This window comes from Poromitra crassiceps, assembly GCF_964638095.1.
Source record: "Poromitra crassiceps genome assembly, chromosome: 3".
In the NCBI taxonomy this organism is placed as follows: domain Eukaryota; kingdom Metazoa; phylum Chordata; class Actinopteri; order Beryciformes; family Melamphaidae; genus Poromitra; species Poromitra crassiceps.
The window spans coordinates 33983915-34003595 of NC_139625.1; the positions used below are offsets into that span (position 1 = coordinate 33983915).

Consider the following 19681-nt stretch of genomic DNA (forward strand, 5'->3'; position numbering starts at 1 on the left):
TTGTTTATTATTGCAGTGTTCCAGTGGATGGCCATTCGCGGTGTTTTGCTGTAGCCTGCAGTCTGGAGCCAGGTTCTCAGGAGACTGCAGCCTGCCAGCTGCAAACGCTTCAAAGGAATCGTCCCACTCTGCGTCCGGTTCCACTGCCCCGGCACACATAAAAGGGTTGGATGACTTCTCGCTGAGGACTCTCTCCCCTTCCGTGGGAAAAGGAGGAAGGGGTCGTTGCTTGACTTTGGCTACCACTTCACTCTTTGTATCCGCGTCCACAATGGGCTCCCCTGTGGCCGGGCGGTCCGGGGGCAGCAGGGTGGGGTTAGGGTTACTTGCCTGAGGAAAGAATTGGGCTATGGGGGGCCGGGAACTGGAAAGATAGGGCAGAGGAGGCAGCGAAGGTTTTAAGGCCTGGCCGGTTAGCGTGTCTCCGTAGAAAGGGTTGTGCTGGAGGAGAGGAAAGAAGGGGTTTGTGGGGGACATGCGAGGCGGGGGGCTTTGTGAGTGGCTGAAGGGGTTGGTGTGATGCAGCAGAGAAGCCATAGAGACAGGATCTACAGTGGGAGTAGGGGGACCCGACGGGGCGTGACTGGGTGGGGAGGGGGGGAGGTGGGAGTCAGTACTGGGCTCTAGCTTAGGTGACACCAACGTGCTGTGAAAGGAAGGGCACACAGTCCTCTTGATTAGTGAGGATTGTTCACACAGCTAAAAGGCCTGTAGATTTTACCTATCAAATCAGTGATCTTTCAAATCCCAAGCTTTTGTAGCATCTGTTGTTGTTGTTTTTTAACTCTCATTGTATAGCCTGTTTTTCCCCCGCTGTAGTAATCATATTTTTAATTCATGCCTGGTATTTTTGTTGTTGATCTTATCTATTATTACTCTATTGTCTCAAAAGTATTGTTTTCAAAAGGCAAATACTTGGTTAATTAATATTACTATTAATGGTCAACAATATCTTGAAACTTGAAATAGACCAGTGTCATGCTTTAATTTCTTCCATAACTGCCATCCATCCTCTCTATCCTGTGTGATGCAACCAGACATAGTGATTGCGTAGCATTGCCAATACCAAATTGGCATTTCTCCCAAGAACCTAAGAGTGTGAGGGAGTGTGGGCTATGAAAATTAATAGTTGTAGAGAGCAGAAAGGTATTCAATGTACTATCGTCCAGAATAGCTGACCTCACTTAGAACGTGCTCATCAGTCAAATATGATGTTTCCATTCAGCATATGGAAACATGTCTTTTTGGACCCCTAATAATAATAATAATAACAATAATAATAATAATAATAATAATAATAATAATAATAGGAAGGACATTTTTATCACTATTAATTTATTTTAGTGTCCTTGGAGACCCGAATTAAAGACTTTTTTAAATGCAGGAGCAATGTACTCAGTAGATTATTGAGTGTTGCATGCAAGAGAAAGTACAAGTACAGCAGGTCACACAACCCAAATTACCAATTACCCACTTAAGAGTGTATAAATTACCCACTTAAAAGTGTGTTTGTGTGTTAGAAGTGGAGATAAAACTCAAATGTGTTTTTTTGTGCCTTTTCACCCCATCATACACAACAGACAGACACACAAAACTCCCACGTACACACTCACACACGCACAAACCTGTAAGAGAACAAGGATTACATCATTCCCTTTCAAACCAATTTGACATAAATATTGAGTCACGTTATGGAGTTTGGGGTTTAGCTGTATAGAGCTAGTTCACGTTATGGAGTTTGGAGTTTAGCTGTTCAGAGCTAATTCACGTTATGGAGTTTGGGGTTTAGCTGTTTAGAGCTAATTCACGTTATGGAGTTTGGGGTTTAGCTGTGGAGTTTGGGGTTTAGCTGTATAGAGCTAATTCACGTTATGGAGTTTGGGGTTTAGCTCTATAGAGCTAATTCACATTATGGAGTTTGGGGTTTAGCTGTATAGAGCTAATTCATGTTATGGAGTTTGAGGTTTAGCTGTATAGAGTTAATTCACATTATGGAGTTTGGGGTTTTCATGTTATGGAGTTTGGGGTTTAGCTGTTTAGAGCTGAGTCACGTTATGGAGTTTGGGGTTTAGCTGTTTATGAGTCACGTTATGGAGTTTGGGGTTTAGCTGTATAGAGCTGAGTCACGTTATGGAGTTTGGGGGTTTAGCTGTATAGAGCTAATTCATGTTATAGAGTTTGGGGTTTAGCTGTTTAGAGCTAATTCATGTTATGGAGTTTAGCTGTATAGAGCTAATTCACGTTATGGAGTTTGGGGTTTAGCTGTTTAGAGCTAATTCATGTTATGGAGTTTGTGGTTTAGCTGTATGGAGCTGATTCACGTTATGGAGTTTGGGGTTTAGCTGTGGAGTTTAGCTGTATAGAGCTAATTCATGTTATGGAGTTTGGGGTGTAGCTGTATAGAGCTAATTCATGTTATGGAGTTTGGGGTTTAGCTGTATAGAGCTAATTCATGTTATGGAGTTTGGGGTTTAGCTGTATAGAGCTAATTCATGTTATGGAGTTTGGGGTTTAGCTGTAATAGAGCTAATTCATGTTATGGAGTTTGGGGTTTAGCTGTATAGAGCTAATTCACGTTAAGGAGTTTGGGGTGTAGCTGTTTAGAACTAATTCATGTTATGAAGTTTGGGGTTTAGCTGTATAGAGCTAATTCATGTTATGGAGTTTGGGGTTTAGCTGTATAGAGCTAATTCATGTTATGGAGTTTGGGGTTTAGCTGTGGAGTTTTGGGTTTAGCTGTATAGAGCTAATTCACGTTATGGAGTTTAGCTCTATAGAGCTAATTCACATTATGGAGTTTGGGGTTTAGCTGTATAGAGCTGAGTCACGTTATGGAGTTTGGGGGTTTAGCTGTATAGAGCTAATTCATGTTATGGAGTTTGGGGTTTAGCTGTATAGAGCTAATTCATGTTATGGAGTTTGGGGTTTAGCTGTATAGAGCTAATTCACGTTATGGAGTTTGGGGTTTAGCTGTATAGAGCTAATTCATGTTATGGAGTTTGGGGTTTAGCTGTTTAGAGCTGAGTCACGTTATGGAGTTTGGGGTTTAGCTGTTTATGAGTCACGTTATGGAGTTTGGGGTTTAGCTGTATAGAGCCGAGTCACGTTATGGAGTTTGGGGGTTTAGCTGTATAGAGCTAATTAATGTTATAGAGTTTGGGGTTTAGCGGTTTAGAGCTAATTCATGTTATGGAGTTTGTGGTTTAGGTGTATAGAGCTAATTCACGTTATGGAGTTTGGGGTTTAGCTGTGGAGTTTGGGGTTTAGCTGTATAGAGCTAATTCATGTTATGGAGTTTGGGGTGTAGCTGTATAGAGCCAATTCATGTTATGGAGTTTGGGGTTTAGATGTATAGAGCAGCTAATTCATGTTATGGAGTTTGGGGTTTAGCTGTATAGAGCCAATTCATGTTATGGAGTTTGGGGTTTAGCTGTATAGAGCTAATTCATCTTATGGAGTTTGAGGTTTAGCTGTATAGAGCTAATTCATGTTATGGAGTTTGGGGTTTAGTTGTATAGAGCTAATTCATGTTATGGAGTTTGGGGTTTAGCTGTATAGAGCTAATTCATCTTATGGAGTTTGGGGTTTAGCTGTATAGAGGTAATTCATGTTATGGAGTTTGGGGTTTAGTTGTATAGAGCTAATTCGTGTTATGGAGTTTGGGGTTTAGCTGTATAGAGCTAATTCATGTTATGGAGTTTGGGGTTTAGCTGTATAGAGCTAATTCATGTTATGGAGTTTGGGGTTTAGCTGTGGAGTTTTGGGTTTAGCTGTATAGAGCTAATTCACGTTATGGAGTTTAGCTCTATAGAGCTAATTCACATTATGGAGTTTGGGGTTTAGCTGTATAGAGCTAATTCATGTTATGGAGTTTGGGGTTTAGCTGTATAGAGCTAATTCATGTTATGGAGTTTGGGGTTTAGCTGTATAGAGCTAATTCATGTTATGGAGTTTGGGGTTTAGCTGTATAGAGCTAATTCACGTTATGGAGTTTGGGGTTTAGCTGTATAGAGCTAATTCATGTTATGGAGTTTGGGGTTTAGCTGTTTAGAGCTGAGTCACGTTATGGAGTTTGGGGTTTAGCTGTTTATGAGTCACGTTATGGAGTTTGGGGTTTAGCTGTATAGAGCCGAGTCACGTTATGGAGTTTGGGGGTTTAGCTGTATAGAGCTAATTAATGTTATAGAGTTTGGGGTTTAGCGGTTTAGAGCTAATTCATGTTATGGAGTTTGTGGTTTAGGTGTATAGAGCTAATTCACGTTATGGAGTTTGGGGTTTAGCTGTGGAGTTTGGGGTTTAGCTGTATAGAGCTAATTCATGTTATGGAGTTTGGGGTGTAGCTGTATAGAGCCAATTCATGTTATGGAGTTTGGGGTTTAGCTGTATAGAGCTAATTCATCTTATGGAGTTTGGGGTTTAGCTGTATAGAGCTAATTCATGTTATGGAGTTTGGGGTTTAGTTGTATAGAGCTAATTCATGTTATGGAGTTTGGGGTTTAGCTGTATAGAGCTAATTCATCTTATGGAGTTTGGGGTTTAGCTGTATAGAGCTAATTCGTGTTATGGAGTTTGGGGTTTAGCTGTATAGAGCTAATTCATGTTATGGAGTTTGGGGTTTAGCTGTATAGAGCTAATTCATCTTATGGAGTTTGGGGTTTAGCTGTATAGAGCTAATTCATCTTATGGAGTTTGGGGTTTAGTTGTATAGAGCTAATTCGTGTTATGGAGTTTGGGGTTTAGCTGTATAGAGCTAATTCATGTTATGGAGTTTGGGGTTTAGCTGTATAGAGCTAATTCATGTTATGGAGTTTGGGGTTTAGTTGTATAGAGCTAATTCGTGTTATGGAGTTTGGGGTTTAGCGCTTTAGAGCTGAGTCACAGTATGGAGTTTGGGGTTTAGCTGTAGAGCTAATTTCACAAGGGGGAGCAACACCCACCCCTATCTGCATTGCAGATGTCTGCTGTAACCAGAGCCAGAGACGCGGAGCGGAGGAAGGACATGACACGGAGAATACCGAGTTGGAAACGTCTTGTAGCAGCCATGCTGGTACACGAGAAGTGGAAAGTAACTGATGACAACTACTCTGATAAAGGAGTAGAGAGGGGTGGAGCAACGACCGGGACAGCAGGGGGAATTGGCCAAGCACAATTGGGGAGTAAACGGGGGGAATCAGGAAGGAAGGATTTTATTTATTTATTTTTTATTAAAACAACTTATACTATAACTTACTTGTACTGTACTTGGGTAGGTTGTTAAGCTTTTAAGTACCATGGGATCTGGCATTTACAACCAAAAGGCATTCTGGGCAATGGAGTGATAATGTAGCTTTGTTGATATGAGATGATAAAAAAAAAGCCTGCTCGAAACATTGAGCCGATGATGACCCATGAAAATATTTGCAGGGCCGATGCCAACAAAGTTAATTAGTAACTTGAGTGAAACATTTCAGCTCTCTAGTCTGCTGGCAAAACACCAGCCTACACATCAAACGCATTCTTTCCTGCCACTGTCTTTTGCCAAACAAAAACAATCTAAGTATACGGGTCACATGCAGTTAGTCACTGCAGCCAGCAACTGATGATGGCAGTGAATCTAGAGTAGACAGTGCAGTTACAACCTCTCAGCTGCCTCATGTTGGCTGCTCCTTGATTCAATTCATATTCATGAGGAAATGATAATCCATCATCTGTTTTATGGAGCAACAAATGAGCTTGTCAGAGGGAGGTCGCTCTTCTCTCTGATAACAGCGTGTCACGGTTGTCTCATCTGAAGCCAGATATTATCGGCCGATATTGGTCTATCAAAGATATTTTTTCTTTTTCTTTGAAAGTTATATATTTCTTCCATTTTTATTTTTTGTCCTTATAGTTATTTATAATTAATACATTCCCAGTGAAGTTTACTGTTTCAGTGCACTGATGTCATTTTGGACAATAAAGTTTATTGTTAAAGTGTAAATATCCTGCCTCCATTTACATATCTTTGCCACAAGTGTTTGATATGCGAGGGATAATTGCAAAAATGTTTTTATAATTTACATAGAGTATAAAATAATAAAAAATATCGGACGATATACCGATTTCAATTTTTGTACTCCCTAATATCGGCTCTAGTCTCATCTCACCTGGGTTTGCTGTGGGAGTCCTTTGAGCCGAACCATCCCCTGTGTTTGTCCTCGGTGGGAGCGGAGGCCTGTTCAGACTCATCCTTTGGCCGACTCTGCCCCTTCCCCGAAGGCTCACTCCTCCCGTGGGAGAACAAGTTCTTCCTCTGCTTTTTCCCCTGGCTCTCTGACTCGGAGGAGGCGGCCAGAGGAGGAGCGGGCTGCCCGGGCCTCTCCTCGCTGTCCGCCTGCATGGGGCCGCTCTGCTCCAAGGCCGCCGCTATGGCCGCCTTCTCCTCCTCGCCGGCCTTGTCGAAGGACCAGCGGCGCCCATCTCCCGCGGGGCCTTTGGGCAGCTCTTGGGCCCGTGGGCTGAGGTTCTGTAGAGACATGGAGAGAGGCAAGGACTTCTGCAGCAGTCCCAGGCCTAATGAGCCCGTGGGGTTTCCTGAGCCAGGGTCCAGGGGCTGGACGCTGTAAGCATGGCTTCCGTTAATGCGCACTGAAGGCACAGGCACTGCGATGCTGATCTCCCCAGCCTCGTCACTGAACTCACACCTGTGCGGGGACAACTTGGGCGAGGTGTTGGCCGTGTGCTCTGCAGAAGGCAGGGGGAGGACAACCACATTGAAAGAGATGGAGAGGGGGAGAAAGAGGCAGACAGAGAAAGAGAAAGAAATAGTTGCAGGTAATCAATGACTTTGCTAAATAAAATTTGCAAGGAGCTTATCTGGTGATCAAAACCTTGTACTGGCTTTGACTGACTGGATGTTTTTCACAGCAGCACTGGTCAGTTTCACTGGCAGACCTGGGCGCAATAACAATATGTGAAATGGATTAATTTACCTTTTTGGGATTTCTTAATCTTGTCTATATACAAGAATGGGACCAATCGCTCTGCCCTTCAAAGCCCTTCAAAACACGTACAGTATGCTGCACCAATCACTTCATTAAATTATGGACTTCAACCAATAATAACAGGCCTAGCTCCGGTCGCTGGCACTGTTGTAGTCCAGTCACTATATCTCGAGTCCAAGTCGAGTCTCAAGTCCAGTCCCCAGAGTTTGAGTCCGAGTCCAAATCAGAGTCACCAAAGAAGAGTTTGAGTCCTCATTACCTGAATCCGAGTCTGAAGTTACTGAACATGGGTGAATGTCATGGTATTATTTGTAGCTATCAATATCTTATGCCAAATTACCTTAACAAATTAACAAACAAAAAAAGTCTTTTTTAAGAAGTCACAGTCCACAGTCTCCAACTTCCATGTCCACTCCAAATGCATGAATGTTCACATCCAAGTCCAAGTCATCGAGTCACGAATCCTGAAAATGACTCAAGGATTCGAGTACTACCACGCGGGTCGCTGGTCACTCTCTCGTCAGTGTAAATAAGAATTTGTTCTTAATGACTCGCCTGTCTAAATAAAGGTTAAAAAAAAAAAAAAAACTCTCACCGGGGCTGTTATCTGCGGTCAGGTTGCTGCTGTTGCTGGGCGAGTTGGAGAGGTCAGAGACAACCACGCTGATGCCGGCGGTGGGGCTGAGGCTGCCCCCCCGTGAGGACGACTCGCTGCTCTCTGAGCCCAGCGAGGTGCTGGAGCGCGTCTCGGACGACTTCCTCAGCTTCCCCCTCAGGAAGAAGGTCCTCATTTTGCTCCGCCTCCGCTCGCCACCCTCGTCGTCCTCGTACTCCTCCTCCCCACCGCCGTCGCTCGGCAGCCGGTTACGCATCTGGTACACGGCGGCGCCTGGCAGGTGGGGTGGGACAAAATATTGGGTAACACTTTATTTGGATAGTCCGCCTACACAGAGTCTACTCTACAGACTACATGTATTTGTAACATTTCAATAATAATACAGTGCACTCCTCTTATAGTGATCACCTTGGGACGGTTCAAATTGATCACTATACGCAGATGATAACTGATTTTTTTCTTTTTCTTTATTTCTCATGTAGATTACCATCTAATTGATGTTTGTATATGTAATACATGAATACAGTACATATAAAGTAAAGGAATGTTATTGACTTTAAAAATCCATACAGTAAGTTAGGCCTCCAGCGGTTTCAAACACAGCAGTCTCGCGTAGAGACACACACCGCCATCTCTCCACAGACAGAGATGCCTCGATCTCTCCATATACAGACAGAGATGCACCGAGTATCGCTGTTGTATCTCGTTGGCTAATTTTTGGCAGTTTTTAAGTAAAAAAATTAAATAAAATTACTGTAGTTTTATAAATTTTTTCCATTGTTCTCAGGTGGGGCAAGGCCCAAAATGATCACTGTAAGCAGAGTATTGATCACTATAAGCAAATGATTTAAACAGCATGTGTATAAGAATGATTCGGGACCAAGCTTTTTGATCAAAATAGGTGCTTGATCACTATAACCGTGATCACTATAAGCAGATTCCACGGTAGTTGACATTCAACAATTCAACAGATGTTTATGTTTAACAGATTATCTATAGACAGAATCTGTGGAATATCAACTACCGGTAATAAGCTGTTAAAGCAACATCTACAGACAAAGCCAAACAATTTAATTGTTGAATGTTAACTAATGTCAACTAATAAGCTGTTGAAATGTTACAAATACTCTATAGACTCTCTATAGGCAGACTATCCAAATAAAAGTGTTACCAGATATTGAAATATCGTGATACTTCCTCTTGCGATACATTACCGATACATCGGCGCCATATCATGATACCATATCATGATACCATATTGTGATAGGCTGGCGCCAAATATCAATATCTTTTATTAAAACATGCAGGCACTGAAATGTGTCCTGGTTTACATGAAGTTGATTATGCTTGTTAGGCATTGAAAGGTGTATGTTTTGCATTCATTTGTGCGTTTTAGTTTTCTGTCAACTTAAAGCTGCAGTAGGCAATATCATTTCATTATAATTTTGGTTGTAGGTCTGACGAAAATACTACCAATCAAGGTTAGCTCGAACATAACTAGCCAATCACTGCACACAAACAATGGTCATTTGGGTTCTACTCTCTGCCATGTTGGTATGGTTAACATTCCATTGTTGTTGTGTAAAACTGCCTACTGCAGCTTTCATTTGCACAGATTTTGTATCATTCCGTTAAAGATTATAACTTCTCTTAAACATTTTAACTTCACACGTGGAGTCATGGAGAATTTGCACTCAATGTGTGTTAAAAAGAGGCATTTAATTATGCAGTATGGTTGTTTAACTCATTGAGTGCCAGCCACTTTTGGAGAACGGATGCTCCCAGTGCCAGAGTTTCAGAGCGTTTTCAGTGATTTCTCGAGGCCCACAGAATATTGTGTGATATTACTATGTAAACACTGAACACGCACAAAGAACGATGAGACTCTATTCTATCATCTGCAAAAAAAAGTTTATTGATCCCATTTTCCGTTCTTTAGTTATGAGCCGGAGAAGATAGCTTGATTCATCCAAAAACAGCAATTTTTTTCTAGAAGCTGAGATAATTGGCCTTTTGTGAAATTAAACATTTCAAGCACATCACTGACTCTGAAGCTAATCTTTTCTAATGTAGTCACACCTCAAAAATAATTTCCTTCAATAAAACAGTGAAGGCCAGGGAATTATGTTTGGCAGAATAATTTTTTAGCTACAACCAGCAGCGCTGGCCCCTGCGTGCGCTGCTGGTTGCAGCTTCTTGCTGGTCTTGATTTGCTGCTGGTGGGCATCGGATATTCTGGCTTGCGTTTGTCAATCCTGTCCTGCTGCCTGGGTCTGTCTGGGTGTTGCGCGCTGCTCTGCGTGCCCCCCCCCCCCCCCCCCCCGCCCCGCCCCGCCTCGCCTCGCCTCAACTGCACACTCCTCCTCCTGTCTGTGGTGGCTCTCTGCTGAGTTTGCTGTGCGCACAGTGAAGGGAGCGCGACATCCTGCTTTTTTACAGCGTTCCGCGTGTGTTTGTCACCGGCAACGATGCTTCCAGTTGAGAATAATAACAACTCCACGGTGTGGATGTGCGGATGTGCTGTCCGGCTCAATTGTGGGAGCAGATTGGCTGCTGCAGGCACAGCTGCAGTAACGTGCTTCAGCATATCGATGCATACGGATGCGATGCGATTTCCGTTTCCATAACGACTTCTTCTTTGTTTTTTCCTTGCCTTTCTGTTATGTGGAGAGCACTGTCCCCACCTAAGGGTTCTGTAAAATAGGTTAGACACATCCAATAGCTATAATATTTGTACATCAGAGGCAGAAGGCTTTGATCGACGCCCCACCGTCAAAAAACGCAATTGACGAACATGTCCGTCCTTGGCACTCTACGTTACTATTTGAAATGACGAACATGTCCGTCCTTGGCACTCAATGAGTTAATGTCAATTCTGTGAATACATAATTCATGCTTTTTGCCTTTTTATTGGTATTTTTTTCCTCTTCATTTACACAAATACTGTGATGTATCGCAGATGAGATTTCTTGCAATGTATCGATTATCACAGAATCGCTGTATCGTGATACCATCGTTATCAAGAGCCAAGTATCGTGATAGTATCGTATCGCGAGTTAGGGCTAATGTACACTACCTCTGGAACAGATGCGGTACGGCTCCGAACAGACCCACACTCATGTAATCTGTCAGACGTATGCGGGATCCGTCAAAAATAGGTGCGTAATTTTTCTGTACCGCATGTATCGCCCATCAATTAACATGGGCGAGAGTCGATCCAGCAGTTTTGCCAGATCCGCAACGCAGCCGTAACGCATCTGGTGTACATTGCCTATAACTCTGTGATTCCCACCCCTACCTGGCAGGATGGCGGATGCGGAGTCCTCGTCGCTGGACCTTTTCTTGCCCCTCATGCGCTCCTTTAGCTTGCTGAAGGTGGAGTGGCCCTTGTCCTTGATGGCCAGGTCGTACATGCTGGCTGTCAGGTTGTTGCGTGTGAACTGCACAGTCACTTGGATCTCTCCCCGCTCCTTCTCCTTCTTCCCCGTCTTGGAGTTCAGCCTGTACCACCTGGAACAGAACCACATCCATTCACCTTGGTCAGATTAACAACACACACTGAATTAATACATACTGTATACAAACTTATAATAGATAGACCAGACACCTTCACACCTGGCATTAACGTTAATATCCAGATTGTGTCTAGATTAGGGCTGGATGACAATTGAATATTATCGTTTTTATCGACTTTCAGTGGGATGATGTGATCATATCGTGATGATTAGGGCTGGGTTAAAAAAATCGATTCTCCGATTTTGAATCGATTTTTATTTTAATCCTTTGATATCGATTCATATGTCCAGAGATTGATTTTTTTTTTTTTTTTTTTTTAAATAAACATAGGCTATAATATTATAGGCTGTGTGTGGTAGTTGAAACATAGTTTCAAGCTGACGTTTATTTATGTTTGTAGTTGAAACAAAAACAAATACTGTAGGCTAGATAAATGGAAATGTTTGATCATTAATATCTACTTTTAGAAATGATATAGGCTGAAATCAAATCACTGCATAATTGTGAAAGTGTCCTTATTGACCGATGAAAAGGCTGTTATTTACCCTTTGTCACCACCTGGTGAGTAAATATATGTGCTAAAACCATTAAAATTGGTCCGCAACTTTTTTCCCCATGCATCTACCGGTCCTTGGCGCAAGAAAGGTTGGGAACCCCTGTGTTACATAACTGGACAGTCATGTAATTCAGGTTATACCTCAAAAACATGTTTTAGTATCACTACCTAACCAAATCGATATTGAAATTAATCGAATCGGAATCGAATCGAGATTAATCGATTCGGAACCTTGTGAATCGGAATCTAATCGATTCTTGAAATTTGTATCCAGCCCTAGTGATGATATGAAGACATTTTAATTTGTGACACATTTCTGCTGTTTAAATTGATATTGACAAGCAAATCTTACTTAAAAACTCATAACATTAGGTATGGTGGTAGGAACAATATTATTTGAATATTTCAGTTTTGTTTGACATCACACCTAACATCGCCATTTGGTTCAATGAGGTAAACATACATGTGGTTATTTAATGTGATTTTGCATACATGAGCCATATATGGATATCAAGAAAAATCCTTATGATTCTCGTGATATTTTTTTTTTTATGATTAGAAGTTTTTATTATTTTTGTTAGACAAGCAAAACAGACATCCATCACAGGTAACAGCTTCCTGTTAACACTAGACAACAAAATAAAATAAAAAGACAGCAAGACACAACAAACAACAAAACACAACATATTGGTGATGTACAGAAAAGTAAAAGATCAAAAATACAGCCTGACCGTCATAAATTGGCAATTTATGTTCATCTGAGCTAGAGATGCCACTATTTTTCAATATATGCGTGATAATGCCCCCATTTCAAATTATATTCGTCCACCTTATCAAGCAGCCTGTATGATAGTTGTTCAAGGGCAGCCAGCTGCCCAAGAGAAATGTGCCATAAAGACGGTGCAGGAGCCGAAGAGGACTTCCACTCCTTAACCAATAATCTTCGTCCTAACATTAAAGCCGTCTGGATCCAATTAGCGATTGGTGGAGTCAAATCACTCAATGTTGCGGGATCACCCAAAATAAATAGACTGGGGGTAAACGGAATATCGAGGCCAACAATTTTTTCCACAAGACCATGAATGGCTAACCAAAACTCCTGGACTTTTGGACATTCCCAAAGCATGTGCACCAGAGTGCCTCCTTCTTCTTTACACCTCCAACACTCCGAGCTATGATTCTCGTGATATTGATTTCAACCATATCATCCAGCCCTAGTCTAGATATGATTTAGCTGGATACATTTACACCTCACATATAATCACATTGTTTCTCTTTTCCTCGTCAAACACAGATTGCGGCACACATCACTTTCTCTTGTGAGATTTAGATCCCCAAAACAGACGGTAAACATCTGCACCATGTGTGTCAGTATGCACTTATATCAACCTGTCCTGCAGCAAGCTGTTCATATGTTTCTGCACCAGCATTATAATATGTTTCTGCACCAGCATTACCAAGAAGAAGAAACCCTGTACAAATATTGTACTTTGTCAATTCTGATATTTATGTATTTTTGTATTGTATTGTTACTTACTACAGTATGTTGTATGTTTGTACAGAGGCAAACTAGGGGCAGCAGCAGCCTAAAGATAAAATAAACAGGTTTGTGACATCAATGTTGCTGGTTTGAACTCCTGGACAAAACAGAGACACCCTGGTCATCCCTCTTCACATGTGAATTGGGTTCTGTATGAAAGCTCGCTCTTGCAACACAAAGGATCGTTTCATTATTACACCCTGTGTTTGGTCAGCTAAGGTCAAGTGAAAGAGGTTTCTGATCCAACATTTCCAAATTACAATAAAAACACACAGGAACGGAAATCATCCACAAGTCATTGTTTTACACACAGTACAAAGAGTGCAGCAAATCAGTTCCCCAAAAAAAACACATTTAGTCTGTTAGATTTCAGCATCATGGGCGGAGTTAATGGGGGGGCCAGGGGGGCCTGCCCCCCCAAGTCGTAAAATATATATATATATTTTTTTTAAGGCCCGCCCCAACCCAACCCATCATTGGAGCCAGCCCGCCCCGCCCAGCCCGTTAAAACATCTGAAAATGCCCAACCCAGCCCAACCCAGCAGCCCGCAACGGCCAATTTAATGTAATATGTCTCCAGACTCAGGAGGAGCACAGCAGAGCTTCCAAGGTGTGCAAAGTAGCTAATAACTCTGTCTCTCTCCCCTCTCACACACACACACACAGACACTCACATGCTGCCTGCGCGACAACAGTTGTAGCCTACTGCTCTGGATGAGTTGTGCGGCTGCTTTCATGTCGGTATTTCTTCAATTAATCGATGGTCTTCAGATAGCGTGACTACGCTTCCTGAAAGTGAGGATGGCGTGACCGCAGTGTTTCAAATGGAGGTAGCAGGTATAGAGGTAGGCACTAGGCCGGCTACAGAAACAGTTCTTATTCTTCCCCATTTCTTTTAATTACCTCATGCGCTCTCAATTGGCCATGTTGCAGTAGTAGGCTACTAAACGTAGTAGTGCAGCAGCAGGTGCGCACACGGCTTGCAGATACGGCTAGACTCGCTGTCTGATTTCTTTTAATTACCTCATGCGCTCTCAATTGTTCACAGCCTACTCACGTTGCAGTAAATTTGACAAATAGATCACAGTCGAGTCCACAACAGAAAATCTGCGGTGGCATTAGTTTTATGGACACTTCAAATAATAATTACAGCGAATAATCCTTCCAAAATGTTTGTTTTGAGAGCACATAGGCTACCTCATTGTACTCCATGTAGGCTATAGAGCACACATGGGCAAAATACGGCCCGGCGCCACCTGTGTGGCCCGCGATGCAGTAGCGTAGCCAGACTTGGCTCATTGGGTGTGCCACAGAAAGCCAGGGTATGCCAGGGGGCGGACCATTTGGCCGCCGCCAAAAAAAAATTGGGTCTTTTCAAACCAGATTTAGAGGAATATTTGTGTGTTGTTTGCTCCTTTTCACACTCATTATTAGCAGGTAAAAGCAGTCAATTAAATTGTATTTTTTGGCAACATGTAAAACCACTTTGTTTAGTATCTCAAAAAAGTCTCACCTACTTTTTCCAATGAGTGTTCTAGTCGGGAAAGAACGCAAATTTGGTTGGCATGAAGGTTCGTCTACTGCAGAGAGATCTGTAGCGTTCTCAGTGTCCTCTGGCTCTGCACAAACCTCCAGTGTGTTGTTGGCTGCGTTCCCCGCTGTTAACGTCATTGTTTCGGCTGCATCATCTTCTTCATAATCGTCTGTCTCTTCTCCACTGTACACCACCAATACAGGTGCGGGAAGGGTGCACTACAATCCGCACTTGTTGAGGGGGAGGGTGACAACGAGTCATCTTCTTCCTCGTCGTCAAAGCGACGTTTCTTGCCTTTGCCGAAAAAGCTTAAAAGCGAGCTTTGTTTCATGTCTTCTTGATTTGGGCTGCTGCTGCTGCTACAGCTGTGCGTGCATTTGTTTACTTTACGTGGACGACAGCTTAACTATTCCCATGATGCTCCGGGGCACATAGGTCAGCGGAGCGTGATTTCTATTCGCACATAGGATAAGTTGGACACAGTGCATGACAGCGTTGATGTGTTTTGCAGACAAAACAAAAAACCTTTTTTACCCCATTTTTTTTGGGTGTGCCAGCGGCCTGTCTGGGTGGCATTGGCACACCCTGGCACACCCGTGGCTACGCGCCTGCCGCGATGGAATTGCAAAATAATATATATATATATATATATATATATATATATATATATATATATATATATATATATATATATATATATATATATTTACACACACACAGTGCACCTGAACGCAACATGCAAGATACCCGCTGAATAAGTGTCCAAATGTTCATGTCATATTCTGGCCAATACTCCACTTCTGTTATAGCATTTCAGTCTGGAATATGGAATATCTTTGAATAATCTTTATGACTAAAAGGCTACATTGAAGTAGAAATTTAAATAACTTAAATAACTCATTGGTTTTGGATTTATTTAGCTTCAAGACTGCATTCTTGTTCGTGTGACCCTCAACACAGGCTTTGATCATCCCGGGACACTTACTGATACTTATGCTTAAATTAACCCACTCATATTCTGATTTATTTCAAGAAAAACATTTCAGCTAGTGGAAATTCTAATTGGCTGGTAACTTTAAAATCTAGCAGCCAAATTGGTTAATTTCAAGCCCTGAGAGCAGGTGGTGACATAGGAGTGAGTGAGAAAAGGATCAAATATTGGTGGTTAAGACTGAATAATGACATCACAACTGTTAATTTAAAATGAGTTATTCCTCTAAACCTGGCTTCAAATGCACCAAATTTTTCGCGCTGGCGCCGTTCGGCCCTCAGCAAAACCTGGTAGCAAGGACATTTTTTGTGGCCCTCTCTATCATCAAAGTTACCCATCCATGGGTTACGGCATGACAATATTTGTTCGGCCCCCGGCAACAATCTGAGTTTCTCATGTGGCCCCCCATGAAAAATAATTGCCCACCCCTGCTATAGAGAGTGCAGCAGGAGTCTGTCTGATTGTGTGTACCTACGTGTGAGAGAGAGTTCACGTCTTTAAGGTTAATTACTCTGCGTGTTTCACTGCTCTAAATTATTTAAAGTCCCTGGAAACCAAAATCCACAAAAACCTAACTATTAAATTTAGGGTCTTATGTGAGTAATTGTGTGCCTCTGAAAAGAGAGAGAATTACTTTCAACCCTAACCCCAAAAATCGACACTTTTCTACAAGGTCTGGATTTCCATTTCCTCATTGAAGAGAGCGGAGCGCGCAGTGCTAAAATGCAGGATCTTATCACGTCATAAGATTTAATCGAATCACACACACGCATGCACGCAGGGGCGCCGCCAGGGATTCTGGGCCCCATGACAGAACATAGCATGGGCCCCACTGATGCCGGCGTCCGAAGGGCGCCGGCGAAAAATTTGGGCTGTTTGAAGCTGATTTAGAGGATAATATCGCATTTTAAATTATATTAGGATAACACTGTAGTGTTGTCATTATTCAGTCTTAACCATCAATATTTGCTCCTTTTCTCACCCACCTTCATCTCACCATCATCCCTGTTGAATCATCATACTCTCTCTCTGCTCTGAATACACCAGAGGGAACAAAGAAATACTATCAACTAATGACTAGAAATAATATTGATACACATGTGGAGTCCAACAGGAGAGTGTTTAGCATGAGACTGTTGTGATATCATTATTCAGTCTTAATATCATTATGTTCTCCTTTTCTCATTGGCTGTCATTTGTGGGCTGCTTTTCCTTTCATATAATGGTCATTATGTGGACAAATAAATTGTGTTGATCCTTCTTATTTTTTTATTACTATTATTATTATTATTATTATTATTATTAGTATTACAAATAAATCCCCACAGACCCACTGCAATTGTGCCAACTACCATGTCATTCAACACAATGCTGCTGTGTGTGTCTCACCTCCTTCATCAGTTAGGAGGACTGGTTCATTGGAAGGTGCCGGTGGGGGTGGGGGGGCTGTGTCTGATTCTGCATCTGTTGTGTTAGGCAAGAGCCAGGCAGGGAGGGACAACTGATTTATATGAACGGCTTGCAAACAATTGTTTGCATTGATTAAATGTTTGCTAGACAGGACAGGAGGGAAATGTAAACACTTTGTGAAGTAAGCATATTTCACTAAGGTCTAACAGGGTAATTTCCAGTAGTTAAGAAAAGTTGAATAAATGTTCTGATGGCGCCAGACAGACTAGACAGTTCTCTAGGTTAACAGAGTGATTCACGTAGCGTAGGCTATCTGCCTCGCCTCACACAGAGACAGGCAGACAGCTGCACCAGTCCAGCTCACTCACCTGCCTTCCTATAAAACTGCGTGAGGCACTGTTGTGCTCTTTTTTCTCTCTGCTCTCTTTCTTGCCTATCCTTTCTCTTTTTGAAACCTGACTTTGCTTTTGGCATGTTGCTGGTTGCGTCTCCTCTCTGCTCTCTCCTCTCATCTGATCTCAGCGCGTACTGCGTAGTGTTGCTGCTGCCCCACGCTGCCTGGATGGGAGGCGTGCCTATTTTTCCTGTCAGTGTTGGGCAGGGAGAAACCATTTCTTGAAAATCGAAGGGGGGTGTGTATGCAAGAGGATTTTTTCTTTTTTTGCCAAAAAGAAGCAATTCGTTTTACTAGTACATTGAATAAAATAGTATATTCATTACAATAGGTTAATAATTTAATACTGCAAAAAATTGCCTAGTGTCCAAGCTTTTAGGGCCCTTGAAGCTGACAGGGCCCCTGTCAGCTTCAAGGGCCCTTAGAATCGTCCTACCTTTCCCCCCCTATACGGCGCCCCTGCATGCACGCACGCGCACACACACACACTGACACAAGCGGCGAGTGTGTTCGCCGAGCAACGCGCAAACACACACACACACACACACACCATCTCTCTTTCCTTCTCTCTCTCTCTCCTTCTCTCTCTCTCCCTTAATGGAGAGAGAGGGCTCCTCCGAGCAGTCTCCTCCGAGAGAGAGTGGAAAATACCTGCTGCAGACGGGACACGCCCACACAGTCCACGGGAGGAAATACACTCTAAAATGTAATTGATTCTCATGACTTTTGCCATGACTGTCAAACCTAAATTTATATACTTTGCGACGTTCATCATCGTTCAAATTTGGCTGGTGGCTTATTAACATGTGATGAACTCAAAATGCTAAATAATAAAAAGATATTTCTGGTTTCCAGGGACTTTAATAATGTTGCTTTGTCATGTTCTGAGCCTGCCCCACCCGCACCCGCGATATTTTCATAATTTGCCAACCCAGCCCGCAGGACCCGGCGGGTTCTGGGTGACCCGCGCATCACCAATATATATATATATATATATATATATATATATATATATATATATATATATATGCTCACCATTGTAAATCTCCATCTCACTGTCTGGCTGAATATGATCAGACAATTTATATCCACTTTGACAAGAATCACAGGTATCTCTTTGCTAAAGCTGTGACAGGGGGTCTCTGACAGGGCCTTGCTGCAGCCTCCCCCTCCCTCTGGAATGCCCTCCCCAGTCACATCTGACAGGCCAAAACTCATTGTCTTTCATACTCATTATGTCATCTTTCCAAAAAAAAACTTTTCGCTGTTGCTTTTGACCTATAATATTTCTCTCTCTCTCCCCCTCTCTCTCATCGATTTTAATATTTTCTCTCTTTATTAAAGTTGTTTTATCCTGTATTTGTAAAGTGTCTTTGAGCACGGTGAAAAGCAACAGTGAACAGTGAAGCACTATATAATTAATATACGGTACATTACATTACTAAACATACAATAATGAGTATTAAAGTCGCTCATCCTGTTCGCGACTCTTCTCGTCCCTGTCACCTCAATGGTGGAACGAGCTTCCACCTTCGGTCAGGACGGCCGTATCACTGCCGATCTTTCGGAAAAGACTAAAGACACACCTTTTCAGGCTCCATCTGGGCCCTTCTTGAACTAACTTCTTTCTCTCTTAAAAAAAGAAATAAAAAAAAGAAATTACTAACTACTTACTAACTTAACTTTACCACTATTCCTTCAGAAGTTGTAGTTGTCATAGACTGTGTTGCATAGTTGATTGCTCTATTGCTGACAATGTGTTATTGTAAGTCGCTTTGGATAAAAGCGTCTGCCAAATTACGTAATGTAATGTAATGAGTATTAATGTTCTGTAATTCTACTCATATTCTAATATTTCTTATATTTCCATTCTTATACTTATTAAACAATAATTAGAGAGAGACCATGATGATGCTAGTCTTAAAATGAGATATTCCTCTAAATCTGGCTTCAAACGGGCAAAATGTCAAATGTAAAACGGCCAAATATTTGTGGCCCCCCCAGTGCTAAAAGTCAAACTCTGCCTATGTTCAGCATTAGTGTGCATGCACACGCACACGCACACACACACACACACACACAGAGTGGGATCATGAAATAATGTGAATGACCCTATTGTTAATTTGAATGAGGCTAATCTGTCATCGCGTTGGGAAAGAGTG

The 19681-nt window shown here is 42.2% G+C and overlaps 1 protein-coding gene across 1 annotated transcript in view; it reads right to left on the minus strand.

Annotated features, from left to right (window-relative positions):
* The window catches only part of rab11fip5a (RAB11 family interacting protein 5a (class I)), a 59016-nt gene that overhangs the window by 8546 nt on the left and 30789 nt on the right, over positions 1-19681 (minus strand). Inside the window, exons 2-4 of the mRNA XM_083633891.1 lie at positions 10877-11088; positions 7558-7851; positions 6126-6702 (exon numbers count right to left, since the gene is read on the minus strand). Coding sequence (XP_083490017.1) covers positions 6126-6702; positions 7558-7851; positions 10877-11088 — 1083 coding nt within the window. The remainder of the gene's footprint in view (positions 1-6125; positions 6703-7557; positions 7852-10876; positions 11089-19681) is intronic.